At 40.6% G+C, this 14,739-nt stretch overlaps 1 protein-coding gene across 1 annotated transcript in view; it reads right to left on the reverse strand.

Annotated features, from left to right (window-relative positions):
- The window catches only part of VPS53 (VPS53 subunit of GARP complex), a 181,072-nt gene that overhangs the window by 153,246 nt on the left and 13,087 nt on the right, over nucleotides 1-14,739 (reverse strand). Inside the window, exons 3-4 of the mRNA XM_066363548.1 lie at nucleotides 11,610-11,659; nucleotides 7,642-7,708 (exon numbers count right to left, since the gene is read on the reverse strand). Coding sequence (XP_066219645.1) covers nucleotides 7,642-7,708; nucleotides 11,610-11,659 — 117 coding nt within the window. The remainder of the gene's footprint in view (nucleotides 1-7,641; nucleotides 7,709-11,609; nucleotides 11,660-14,739) is intronic.

Consider the following 14,739-nt stretch of genomic DNA (forward strand, 5'->3'; position numbering starts at 1 on the left):
ACTATTTATGGTCTCTTTAATACTGATGCCATTAATTTTCTTCCATCAATGAATGGGCTTTAATTTCCTCCTGGAGAAGATGAGAAGAAGGATAAATTTAAAGTGATGGAGGGGAAGAATTCAGATCATCCTGCCAGAGAGCTGACAATTACAGTCATAATCCCACATAATGAAGATCAGTACTGTGCTGGGAAGTCCACCATCTTCCTGGTGCAGGGGCTTGGAGAGCACGATTACTTTTGTCTAAGGCCCAAATCAGATGATATACTAATTTTGAGAATGAGAAGCAGAGAACATTTTCTCCTTGGAAGGCCACCTGCTTTGCTGACTTAATGTCTTTATGATATCTCTATGAAAAGAGAAGGCAAGAATGATTAGCCTCCTTTTCTGAGGGAAGTGAAGAAACGGAAAAATGAAGAAACACAACCCTGGACAGATACTGATGACAGGAAGAAATTCTTGGTTTTCTGGCCTGACATTTTGTATTAAATGAGAATAAGAAAGAGAGGAATGAGAAGTCTCGAATAGCATGCCACATGGCTCTGAACCCCTCCTGTTCAACCATGCATCTACTGAATGAAGACATCGAAGGCACCTCTGGCAGATCCACTGATGAGAAAACGGGAAAGTCATCAAGGTTCCAAAAGGTTTCAGCAAGATGGAACAATCAAGTAAAACTAGCAAGATGACACCAAGGGCGAGACATATAAAATCCAGCACTTAATTTCAAAGTATCTCTTAATCAAATAGAGAAGGGAAGAGGTTAAAAGCAGTCCATATGAAAAAAGACCTGGGGCAGATATTGCAAACTGTGGGCCCACAGATGTGTTTTGTTTGGCCGTAATAGCATTTGTGAAAAACAGTAAGCCAACATTCAAAATTGGGAGAGTCGCATACAAATCCAGATTTCTGGCTTCTCTCAAAAAACAAACAGATCTGGCAGCTCCAGGTTTGCATTCAGACATGAGAGCAATTGGTTAGAACTGAGTCATGGTTGTCCCCTTTAGGCAAGATATTTGCTCCCCCAATGGATACATATGGATGCACACTGGCCTGCTGAAGCCATTTGGGTCACTTTCTCAGCTCTGCAGGAATCTGTTTGCAACACTTGACCTGGGAGTTTCAGATAACTGCCAATTCAATAGAAGTCAGTGCTGTGATATGGCTGCCAAAAATTTCACCCAACCCAAAGAAATGGAAGTGCCTAAATCAATGGCCCCTAACTTTTTTTTAAATGATTTTTTTAATGTTCAGAACTCTTTATTGATTGGTTTCAGAGAGAGAGAAGAAAGGAAAGACAGGGAGAAGGAGAGAGAGAGAGAGAAGCATTCCTTTGTTGTTCCACTTAGTTGTACACTCACTGGTCACTCCCACATGTGACCTGACCAGAGATTGAACCCACAACCTTGTTGTTTCGGGAGGACCTTCTAACTGACTGAGCTAGCCAGCCAGGGCCAGCCCCTTAACTTCTGAAGAGTCACAGACTCCTTAGTGAATATAGAAAAATCAATGTGTATTCTCTTAAAAAAATATGTCTATAATACAAAATTTTACAATGAATTCCAGAGAGTTGACAGACCCCTGAACTTTCAGTTCCCAAGTTAACAAGCGCCGTCTAGGCAACCAGGATAATACAAGGTCTGGAAATCATATAAAGTCGAAGAAGCTAGGAATGATTAGCCTAGAAAAAGGAACATTCAGCAAGGGACATAACCATTTTAACCTTTAGAAGGAAATGGGCTTCATTTACATCAGTTCAGCTGGCAAAACTAAGATCGACAAGAAGCTGCCATGAGGGGTATTTCACCGTATCAGTTCAGTTTAAGACAGAAGGGTCTAAAACTAAAACTCTACAAAACTGGAACGGACTTCCCCGTGGTAATGAATTCCCCATCACTGGAAGTCTCCAAGCAGAAACAGGATAATGAAATATCAGGGATGTCACAGAAAGGATTTCTGTACTGGGTGGAATGATGTCCTACAATTAATTATCTAAAGCTTTCTTCCAAATCAAAGTCTCAGTGAGCAGAGCTGGAGATGGCAATACAGCAGTCCCCCCTTATTTGCGGTTTCGCTTTCCATGGTTTCAGTTACCTGTGGTGAACTATAATCTGAAAATATTAAATGGAAAATTCCAGAAATAAAAAATTCATAAATTTTAAATTGAGTGCCATCCTGAGTAGCATGATGAAATAGAGCACCTATGTGGGACATGAATCATCCCTTTGTCCAGCATGTTCATGCTGTATACACTACCAGCCAGGTAGGGAAGTTGCAGTTGTCTTGATTAACAGGCAGCATCACAATGCTTATATTCAATAACCCTTATTTTACTTAATAATGGCCCCAAAGAGCAAAAGTAGTGATGCCGGCAATTCATATATGCCAAAGAGAAGTGGCTAAGAGCTTCCTTTAAGTGAAAAGGTGTAAGTTTGGTCTTATCTGCGGTTTCAGTCATCCACTAGAGGTCTCCCCAACAGAGAAGGGGGGGACTACTGTAATAATCTGTTCCCCTCCCAAACTTATTAGTCTTACTTGATGCAATAATTACATTGTCACCAAGCTCCACTGAAGGGACAGAAGCTCAGAGGCTAATCTTTTCCTGGTGATTCTCAGCTTACCGGGAATTGGTCAAGGTTTGGCCACTCTTACAATTTCACATGCCAACTTTTTCTTCTTCTAACCCCTCCTCTACTCACCTCTCTTTCTATATACTTTCAAGTTGTCCATTTTAATTCTCGGGGAAGCTGTGGTGAGTTTCATTGCATATCAGATCAAGTACTTGTTGAACTGACTCATCTTAACCACAAAGTTTCAAACACGTGGGCATGTAATTAAAGCTTTTGCCTGATGATTTCAACAGATAAAATGGGGAGAATTTAGTGCTGTAATAACTTAGTCCGAGCACCACAATCTGGTTAGAAGAGGTTACAGACTAGACCCACCCACAATACAAGTCCACCCACGTGGGAGGTGGTCAGTAAGCTGAGGCTCTACAATGTGGGGCAAAGCTCACCAGGCAGCTGGCACTTCAGAAATTTCAGGAAACTAAAGAAACCGCCTCACTGCGTCTTCAATTTCTAAATCATTCCCTTCCTACAAATAACTTTTGAGTCAGAAATACTGCTTTTCAAAAAATAATGTTTCTGCTAGAAATGTCTTTTAAAGATGCTGTAAATGTAAAGTGAATACTTTCCCCTTATTTACACAGATAAAAGCACATCTGTTCTGGCTGAAGAAAGATGAAATCTATAAAAGGAAAGCTTCCTTTTGTCCGTATTACTGCTCTCTTGAGTGTTCCTCAGAAGCTTACAAAACAAGTTCTATGAAACTTTTCCTATGTTCCAGCAAAGAGAAGAGCCTGGGCCTCTCCACCTATAAAACTCAGACTTTGGAACGTCCATAATTCTCGCAAGTCTGTGCCAAACAGAGTCTCCCTTTAGGAAACCACCACCAGCCAGGGCTGGGCAGCAAGGCTTTCACCCTTAGGAGCCGGCAAGGATAGGACTCGAAAGCTCCCGGGGAAATAGAAGTCTCAACCTCAGCTTGCATTACAAACTGTTGGAAAAGACAGATGGAGGGGATGACAGGAAAAGCAATTACTTCTCTGGGCTTCCTTTTTGTCTGGATTCTAAGGAGACGAATACAAAATTCCATCACAGATTGAAATGCTATCTAAACATTCTTGAAAATGTGGTCTTGCTCTCTGAAATATGACCTGCTCTGCTCTGCAGCAACCTGCAACCTATTACTATGTGAGGTGGGGAAGGCCGACATTCCTGCAGGCTGTCAATTCGGGGCCCGACTCGCCAACACTGCTAGTTTGCAACCTCAGGTTAAAACACAACTAACTAAAAGATATTTATCTCCATAACATGACCCAACAAAAAGTCTCGATGAATCTTTTCATTTACTTTTACATTCTTGGAATTTTAAGTACCTGGGACTGTCTTATGTGTGTTAAGGTTTCCAGCAAGCCACTCTAAATATAGGCTGAATCACAGTAAATAGTAACATTATTATTTCAAATAGTAATAAGTTGGGACTAATGATACACAAATTAAGCTTTAAACAACTTTAAAGGAACATACATACTGATCAAAATGATGTTTTTAATGGTAAAGAGCTTTTGTTATTTACAATTATTAACAAATAATCTGACCGGCCAGGCGGTCACATAGTGAATAGAGTGTCAATCTGGGATGCTGAGTACCCAGGTTTGAAACCTCGAGGTCACCGGCTAGAGCACGGGTTCATCTGACTTGAGTGTGGGCTCACCAGCTTGAGTGTGGAGTTGCAGGTTTGAGCGTGGGATCAGAGACATGACCCCATGGTTGCTGGCTTGAATCCAAAAGGTTGCTGGCTTGAGCCCAAGGTCTCTGGCTTGAGCAAGGGGTTCACTGGCTCAGCTGGAGCCCTCCGCCCCATTCAAGGCATGTATGAGAAAGCAATCAGTGAACAGCTAAAGTGCTGCAACTACAAGTTAATGCTTCTCATCTCCCTCCCTTCCTATCTGTCCCTGTCTGTCTCTCTCTCTAAAAAAAAAAAGTTGCCTGACCAGGCAGTGGAACAGTGGATAGAACATCGGCCTGGGACATAGAGGACCCAGGTTTGAAACCCCAAGGTCATCGGCTTAAGCTCAGGCTCACCAGCTTGAGTATGGGATCATAGACATGACCCCATGGTCACTGGCTTGAGCCCAAAGGTCACTGGCTTGAGCCCAAGGTTGCTGGCTTAAGCAAGGGGTCACTAACACTGCTGGAGCCCCCCAGTCAAAGCACACATGAGAAAGCAATCAACGAACAACTAAGGAGCCACAACCATCTACTTTTTCCCTACACTCCCTTCCAATAGCCCTCCTAACTAGATCCAAAGGCAATGTAAAACTCTACAATGAGCCTGACTTGTGGTGGCGCAGTGGATAAAGCGTCAACCTGGAAATGCTGAGGTTGCCAGTTCAAAACCCTGCCTGGTCAAGGCACATATGGGAGTTGATGCTTCCTGCTCCTCCCTCCTTCTCTCCCTCTCTCTCCTCTCTAAAATGAATAAATAAAAATTAAAAAAAAAGAAAATGTAAAAAAACCTCAAAAAACAAAAAAAACTCTACAATGAATATATGGTTACTTGTTTGCCAACAAAACTAGGTATGTGGAATTATAGCTATGTCATATTACTATCTTTTTGAAATATATGAATTGTATTTCCACCTTGGATTTTTAAAAATTTACTGTGTTAAAATACATATAAAATCGATCATCTTAACCACTTTTTTTGTGTGTGTGTGTGACAGAGAGAGTCAGAGAGAGGGACATATGGGGGGGACAGACAGGAAGAGAGAGATAAGAAGCATCAATTCTTCATCGCGGCACCTTAGTTGTTCATTGATTGCTTTCTCATATGTGCCTTGGCCAAGGGGCTACAGCCAAGCCAGTGACCCCTTGCTCAAGCCAGCAACCTTGGGTTCAAACTGGTGAGCCTTGCTCAAACCAGATAAACCACGCTCAAGCTGGCGACCTCAGGGTCTCGAACCTGGGTCCTCCTCACCCCAGTCCAATGCTCTATCCACTGTGCCACTGCCTGGTCAGGCCTCATCTTAACCATTTTTAATTGTGCAACCATCACCAACATCCATCCCCATAATTCTTTTCATCTTGTAAAACTGAAATTCTATATTCATGAAACAGTAACTTTTCATTCTGCCCAGGCCCTAGCAGCTATTGTTATACTTTGTGTCTTTATGATTTTTATAAGGTCTACTGGAAAGTTCTGTCCGTTTCTATCACAACAAGTTTTGACATGTAAGCACATGTTTATTTGGCGCATGTGTGCCTCTCTATTTTTATCACTTAATGTATACATACTGACGTAGCAAATTAACTAAAACAAAGTTGATTCACGTTAGTCTTATGTGTGAAGCTATAGTGTACCCATGGCTACTGATAAAGTTCATTTATGCCACTGTATTTTTATGAATTTCAACAAGGGAGAAATGCTACAGAAGCATGTAGAAATTTATTGAAAGTGTTTGGTGAAGGTACAGTTTCTGATAGGACATGCAGAAGATGGTTCAAAAAATTCGAAACAGGTGATTTCGACCTTTCTGATATGCCACATTCTGGGTGACCATCTTTGATGGATGACGATGTTGTTAAGACCATGTTGGAGCGAGATCCTTTTCTGACAACCTCAGAGATTGCAGAAAAGCTTAATTCAGCTGAGCAAACCATTTATGACCATATTTGGAAGATAGCATTGGTGTGGAAATATTCAATATGGGTGCCACATGAATTAAGTCGGAAGAATTTATATTTTGTTTTATTCCAAAAACGAACAGAACTTTCCAGTAGACCTTATATTACTCTAAGTACTTCGTGTATTATAAATGGAATCATATAGTATTTTTTTGTGACTGATTATTTCATTAAGCATAATGTCTGCAAGGTCATTCATATTATAGCATGTGTCAGAATTTCTTTCCTTTTTACAGCTGACCAATATCCCATTGTATATATACATATACCACATTTTGCCTATCTATCCATTTGTCAGTGGACACTTTGCTTCTACCTATTGTGAATAATGCTGCTACAAACATGGCTATACAAGTATCTCTTCAAGACCTTGCTTTCAATCCTTTTCAATATGTACCCAGAAGTGGAATTACTGAGTCATATGATAATTCTATTCTAAAAATTTTTTGAGGAACCTCCCTAAAACTGTTTTACACAACTGTACCATCTTACATTCTACCTACATTGCACAAGGGTTCTAATTTCTCCACATCCTCGGTGTGAGGTCGTATCTCATTGTAGTTTTGATTTCCCTAATAATTAGTGATGTTGAGCATCTTTTCATGTACTTACTGACTAATCTCACATGTTCTTTGCAGAAATGTCTTTTCAAGTCTTTTGCCCATTGTTAATTGAGCTATTTGTTTTATTTGTTGTTTAACTTTAGGAGTTCTCAACATATTTTGAATATTAATCCCTTATCAGATATGTGATCTGCATATATATTCTCTCATTTCACAGGTTGCCTTTTTATTCTGTTGATAGTGTCTTTTGATGCATAGGCAAAAAAGTAACATCAAAATTCCAACAATTAAGCCGATAGATAAAAGTAGCAACCATGGCCTGACCTGAGGTGGCTCAGTAGATAAAGTAGATAAAGCACTAACTGAGGTCACCAATTCAAAACCCCACCCAGTCAAGGTACATACCAGAAGCAACTACTAGTTGATGCTTCCTGTGCCTCCCTCACTTCTCTCCCTCTCTCTAAAATCAATAAATAAAATCATTAAAAAAACTAGCAACTATGTTTAGCCGCATTAAACAAAATATAGAAGGATAGCAGAGATGTCTAGCACTAAGGATAACAAGAAAGGAAATCACTGTTCTCATTCAGCTGGCATGCCCCAGCCTGGTTGAGCTCTGCTAATATGCCCCGGGCCCACGGTTCATGGCTGGTCTGGGCAGCCAACCTCTGTTATTAGTGGAACAAGTCATGCATGTTTCCTGCTGTGTATGGGAGAGATCAATGAGAAAGTGCTCTGTAAGAAGGTAGTTCAACACTTGGTCACTTATCACTGGATTTTGAAGAAGTTAGGGGAGTAGAATTAATAGGGAAAAGTAAGTTACTCACTTGCCTGCCATCTTGCCCCACATTTGTTTGACCTCTTACAACAGTTCGAATGTTGTCATCCAGTCTCCTAGCAAAAAAAGTTAAAGGATACGAATTATTAAAATGATCTCTATTCTAGGTTGACTGAGAGGAAAAAAGTTAGTAATTTACCCAGCATTTTTGCAGATTGCAAGTACTTGTCCAGAAAACAAACAAGTTTGAGTGACAGATACCAGGCAGACTAAAGCCTTCGACCCAGGTGGGGCAGCAACAGTGGTGTAAGAAGCCAAGCCCAGTATGAACTGATGAGTTGTCTTTGTTTTTTTTATTTTATTATTATTATTTATTATTTTTTTTAATGTGCTTTGACCGCGGGCCTTCAGCAGACCAAGTAACCCCTTGCTTGAGCCAGCGACCTTGGGTCCAAGCTGGTAAGCTTTTTGCTCAAACCAGATGAGCCCTCGCTCAAGCTGGCGACCTCGGGGTCTCAAACCTGGGTCTTCCGCCTCCCAGTCCGACGCTCTATCCACTCTGCACCACCACCTGGTCAGGCTGTCTTTGTTTTTTTTTTTAAAGCATTTTATTTATTTATTTATTCATTTTAGAGAGAAGAGGGAGAGAGAGAGAGGAGAGACAGAGAGAGAGAAGGGGGGAGGAGCTGGAAGCATCAACTCCCATATGTGCCTTGACCAGGCAAGCCCAGGCTTTCGAACTGGCGACTTCAGCATTTTCAGGTTGACGCTTTATCCACTGCGCCACCACAGGTCAGGCTGTCTTTGTTTTTTTTTTTAAAGGGCTATTTTCACTTAATATTCTAAGCTGCCGAAAAGGACCCATATAACTTTTAGCATTTTTTAAAAAAATTAAGTGAGAAGCATTGGAAACAGAGAGATAGACTCCTGCATGCACCCTGACTGGGATCCACCCAGCAAGACCCCTATAGGGTGATGCTCTGCCCATCTGGGTTCATTGCTCTGCTGATTGGCAACTGAGCTATTTTAGCACCTGAATTGAGGCCATGGAGCCATCCTCAGCACCCAGAGTCAACTTGAATCGAGCCTTGGCTGCAAGAGGGGAGGGGGAAGAGAGAGAAAGAGAGAGAGAGAGAGAAGGGGAGGGGGAGGGGGAGAAAAGCAGATGGTTGCTTTTCATGTGTGCCCTGACCAGGAACCGAACTTGGGGCTTCCATAAACCAGGCCCATGCTCTACCACTGAACCAACCAGCCAGGGCCAACTTTTAGCATTTTTCATGGAGTAAACCCAAAATGAAGAAGTTACTGAAATTTTATGGGAAGAAGCTAGGGAACTCAAATTATCCTACATAAATTCCTTCCTGAGTAACTTCCTCTGGAACCTTAAAAGGGGTAAGAAGCCAGGGTAATATATGGTATCAGTGCTTTACCTTCAGGGTCCTGACTGTGCAACATACATAGGAGACAGAGCTGAAGTACCCAGTTTCTTTTTTTCCTGTGCCTCAACAGGGGCCATTTAATGATGGCACTTCAACCAGAAAAATTTATTTTACTCAATTCCATTTTTTATTTGAAGAATTCATTAACGGTATGGGGGCAGAAAATGAAAAATAACTGGCTCACCAGTGATCAGAGGATTTCCATTATCTGTGTAAACCCTGGACAACTTAGTAGTCTCTACTGGAACTGATGTAGCAAAAGGCCACCAAAACAATGAGAAGGCTTTTGTGCACTTTCTAAGGCATCCCACCAAACAAAACATTAATAATAGAGGTCTTCACCAAAAACTGAAGGTTGTAAGGCAACATATCATCTCCTGGATTCAAAATAAAGGCTTCTCAGACCCTGGCTGGTTTGCTCAGTTAGTTAAAGCATCATCCTGAAATGCCAAGGTTGCAGGTTTGATCCCTGGTCAATGCAAAAATAGGGAACGAATGCACAACTAATTAGAACAACAAATGAATGCTTCTCTCTCTTTCCCCCTTCCTTTCTCTGTCTCACTAAAAATCAATTAAAAATTTTTTAAAATCAAAATAAAGGCTTTTCCTCATCAAAAGTTTTTTAAAAATCTGTATTTAATGCCATAAATCATTATGGTAATAATTATAACAAATAAACAAACATTGAGTTATCTACCATATTTCAACACTGGAAATTCAGATGTGGACAAATTAAAACAAGGCTACTGGGCAGGAAGGACACTTGACTATCCTAGATAATCACATCCTAGATTAGGTATGATGTTTAATCTTGAGTCACTACCCATGCCACGCAGCAGATCTGACCTCATTGGTAGCCGATATGTGGCCAAGGGATACAAATATATATATATATTTTTTTAATTTTATTTATTCATTTTTAGAGGGGAGAGAGAGAGGGAGAGGGAGAGAGAGAGAGGAAGAGAGAGAAACAGAGAGAGAGAAGGGGGAGGAGCTGGAAGCATCAACTCCCATATGTGCCTTGACCAGGCAAGCCTAGGGTTTCGAACCGGCGACCTCAGCATTTCCAGGTCGACGCTTTATCCACTGCACCACCACAGGTCAGGCCAGGGATACAAATATAAGATCATATTCATATCTAAGTTGTGGGAATACAAAAAACCAAAGAAATCTACTAGAGAAATAAAGCTATAAAAAATAATAGTAGAGCCTGACCAGGTGGTGGCGCAGTGGATAGAGCGTCGGACTGGAATGTGGAAGGTCCCAGGTTCGAGACCCCGAGGTCACCAGCTTGAGCGCGGGCTCATCTGGCTTGAGCAAAGAGCTCACCAGCTTGGACCCAAGGTCGCTGGCTCCAGCAGGGGGTTACTCGGTCTGCTGAAGGCCCGCGGTCAAGGCACATGTGAGAAAGCAATCAATGAACAACTAAGAAGTCGCAACGCGCAACGAGAAACTGATGATTGATGCTTCTCATCTCTCTCTGTTCCTGTCTGTCTGTCCCTGTCTATCTCTGCCTCTGTAAAAAAAAAAAAAAAATAATAGTAGAACCTGACCTGAGGTGGTGCTGTGGATAGAGCATCAACCTTGGATGCTGTCACTGATTCAAAACCCTGGGCTTGCCCAGTCAAGGCACGTAGAAGCAACAAACAACTAAAGTGAAGCAACTATGAGTAGATACTTTTCGCTCCCCACCCCTCCTCTCCCTGTAAAGTCAATAAATAAAATCTTTAAAAATAGCCTGACCAGACGGAGATGCAGTGGATTGACTGTTGGCCTGGGATGCAGAGGACCCAAGTTCAAAACCCCAAGGTCGCTAGCTTGAGCATGTGCTTCTCATCTCTCTCCCTTACTGCCTGTCCCTATCTGTCCCTCTCTCTCTCTCTCTCTTGCTAAAAATATATATATATATATTTAAAAAATAATAATAGTAGAAATGCTTTTGTCTCCTTTTATGATTAACTGTTCTAAATAGCCTGTTACAGCTTCCTTCCCGTTTTATAAATACTTGACGACAGATCAAAGAATTGAGTTGTCACAAAACTTATATGAAAACCCAGATAAAAAAATTATTATTTTAGCCTGACCAGGCGATGGTGTAGAAGATATAGCATCAGCCTGGGATGCTGAGGACCCAGGTTCAAAACACCGAGGTTGCCAGCTTGAGTGCAGGCTCATCTGGCTTGAGCATGAACTCACCAGCTTGAGCACAGGCCAGCTTGAGCATGAGATCATAGACATGACCCCATGGTTGCTGGCTTGAGCCCAAGGTTGCTAGCTTGAGCCAGAGGTAACTGGCTCAGTTGGAGCCCTGACCCCTTCCTTGACCCACCCCCTTCAAGGCACATATAAGCAATTGATAAACACGTAAACAGCCTCAACAAAGAAGTGATGCTTCTCATCTCTCTCCCTTCCAGTCTGTCCCTTTGTCTTTCTCGCTAAGAAAAAAAAAAAAATTATTAAAAAAAATTACCATCTACAGCAAACCAAAGATTTCAGTGTGCTAACAGACAAGTATGATCTAGAATGTGATAAATTAACACCATACTTTTCATTATTAATAACATATAGTATTACTTACCTTATTTTCAGTCTAATCTTGTTCACAACTTCGTCTATGTTTGCCAGAGACTACAATAAAGAAAGAAAAGGATCCACTATTATTTCACTTCCTGGAATTTCTCTTTTATAGGGAAATGATGAGCTATTATGGTTATTTATGACATTTCATAAAATTTAATCATAGTGTACAATTCAATTTTTACTTTTTTTTAAAAAAAGTGTAGTAGCAGTGGCAACTACTGCAAAATCCAGCCAGGTGCCTATTTTTTGGTAAATAAAGTTTTATTGAAATCCAGCCGTGCCCATTTATTTACATATTATCTACTGCTGGCTTTGAGCAAGTTGAGTAATTGCAACAGAGTCTGAATGGTTCACAAATCCTAAAATATTTACTATCTAGCCCTTTACAGAAAGTTTGCCTGACTTCTGATATACAGAATCATGAAAAATTCATACAACAAATATAGCAATAAAAATGAATGAATATACATACACACAACAACATGGATAAATCTTACTAGAATAATGATGGAAAGAAAGAAAGAAAGAAAGAAAGAAAGAAAGAAAGAAAGAAAGAAAGAAAGAAAGAAAGAAAGAAAGAAAGAAAGAAAGAAAAGAGAAAGAAAGAAAGAAAGAAAGAAAGACATAATGACTGTGGAGAGACAAAAAGGGACCATTTGGAGATATTTTATTTCTTTTCTTTTTTTTTAAATTAATTTTAATGGGGTGACATTGATAAATCAGGGTACATATGTTCAGAGAAAACATCTCTAGGTTATTTTGACATTTGATTATGCTGCACTCCCATCACCCAAAGTCCAATTGTCTTCTGTCACCTTCTAACTGGTTTTCTTTGTGCCCCTCCCCTCCCCCAGCCCCCACCCCGTAACCCACACACTCTTGTCCATGTCTCTGAGTCTCATTTTTATGCCCCACCTATGTATGGAATCATATAGTTCTTAGTTTTTTCTGATTTACTTATTTCGCTGAGTATAATGTTATCAAGGTCCATCCATGTTGTTGTAAATGATCCGATGTCATCATTTCTTATGACTGAGTAGTATTCCATAGTGTATATGTACCAAAGCTTTTTAATCCACTCGTCCACTGACGGACACTTGGGCTGTTCCCAGATCTTCGCTATTGATATTTTATTTCTTGGTCTAGGTGACATAGCTGAATTCACTTTGTGAAAATTCATCAAGCTGCTCTGGCTGGATAGCTTGGTTGATTAGAGCATCATCCCAACACGTAAATGTTGCAGGTTCGATCCCCCATCACGGCACACTGTCTCTTTTTCTCTCTCTCTCTCTTTCTGTGTCTCCCTCCCTCTCTCTAAAATCAATAAATTAAGAAAAAAGAAAATTCATCAAGCTGTATACTTAAAAGATTTGTGTACAGTATTACTCGACATCATATTTTATTTATTTATTTATTTATTTATTTATTTATTTATAGAGAGAGGGATAGATAGGGACAGACAGACAGGAACAGAGAGAGATGAGAAGAATCAATCATCAGTTTTTCATTGCGACACCTTAGCTGTTCATTGACTGCTTTCTCATATGTGCCTTGACTGTGGGGCTACAGCAGAGCAAGTAACCCCTTGCTTGAGCCAGTGACCTTGGGTCCAAGCTGGTGAGCTTTTAGCTCAAGCCAGATGAGCCTGCGCTCAAGCTGGCGACCTCGGGGTCTCGAACCTGGGTCCTCCATATCCCAGTCTGACATTCTATCCACTGTGCCACCGCCTGGTCAGGCCCGACATCATATTTAAATAAATAAGTAAATCTATTTTTTCTAAGTATATAGGTCCACTAGAAAAAGGTCTGAAAGGGTAAATACGAGCATTCATAATCTGTACTAATAGCTGGTGGAAACTACCAAATCAGTAGCAGTAGTTGTAATCTATGAAAAGGAAGAATTAAAATTTTTTCCTTTTTGCCTGAGTATTTTCTAATTGTTTTATGTTGACTGTGCATTGCTATTTTAATTAAAGTTATTTCTATTTTTAAGACAATGACAATAAAAACAAACGGACTATATATACACAACTTCAGCAAGCAAAAATTGTGAGGAAATGGTGCCCCCTAATGGAATAGAGATGGTACAGTCTTATAGCAACATTTTAACTCAGGTTTTAGAAACGTAGGTAAGTTTTTAAGTCTTCTCTCTTTTGCCAACAGATATTTTATCTGAAAAAGAATTGGGGGTGATTTAAGAATTAAGCTTATAAATGGCTACCAGCAACCTGTGCCGGCAGAAGACCAGGAGCCTGCCAGGAGCAGGTCTGGTAAGAAAACCAGGTCACAAGTGTTTGAGATGTCAGATGGGGCCATTCACATGGCGTCTACTATTCTGACAGAGACAATGGTTACTCAGCATTTTCAGAAATCCAAGAGTAGACTGAGATAGAGATAAATCTCAGAAAAAATAAGTTATTTTAATAGAGGAATCCTCTGTCAAGCCTGTCATTTCAAAACTGGACTGGACCGTGCGTGGGTGGCTTAGTGGATATAGCATCGTCCCAGTGCCAGAGGTTATGGGTTCTATCCCAGGTCAGGGCACAAACGAGAAGCAATTAATGAGTACACAACTAAATGGAACCACAAAGTGAAACAACAAGTTGATGTTTCTCTCTTCTCTCTCTCTTTCCCCCGCTCTCCTTCCCTTCCTCTATCTCTCAAATCAATGGAAAAATTAAAAACTGGACTGGGTATAGATCACCACCATGGTAAAAGGACCTGAGTTGTCAGAGGACCTGAGCTTGGCAAATCTCTGCCGCTAACAAACTTGAAGTATGTCTACATGTGTCTACAGGGCAAGCTATTTAATCTCTCATAAGCAAAACAGGCACAATAGTTCTTGTCTTGCTTCTCTCTGTTGGAACCCATTCCTTTTTAAAAAAACAACAACACCTGTTTTGGTACTTAAAAAAAAAACTATTTAAGAAATGTTAACATTTGGGTAATTGAGTATGAAGGATAGCCGTTAATTCTTTGTACTATTCTTGCATCTTTTCTAAAAATGGGAAACTCTAACAAAATTAAAAATTATAATCTAGCTTGACCAGGCGATGGTGCAATGGACAGAGCGTGGGACACTGAAGACGCAGGTGTGAAACCCTGAGGTTGCCAACTTAAGCACGGGCT

The sequence above is a fragment of the Saccopteryx leptura genome, chromosome 2, assembly GCF_036850995.1.
Source record: "Saccopteryx leptura isolate mSacLep1 chromosome 2, mSacLep1_pri_phased_curated, whole genome shotgun sequence".
In the NCBI taxonomy this organism is placed as follows: Eukaryota; Metazoa; Chordata; class Mammalia; order Chiroptera; family Emballonuridae; genus Saccopteryx; species Saccopteryx leptura.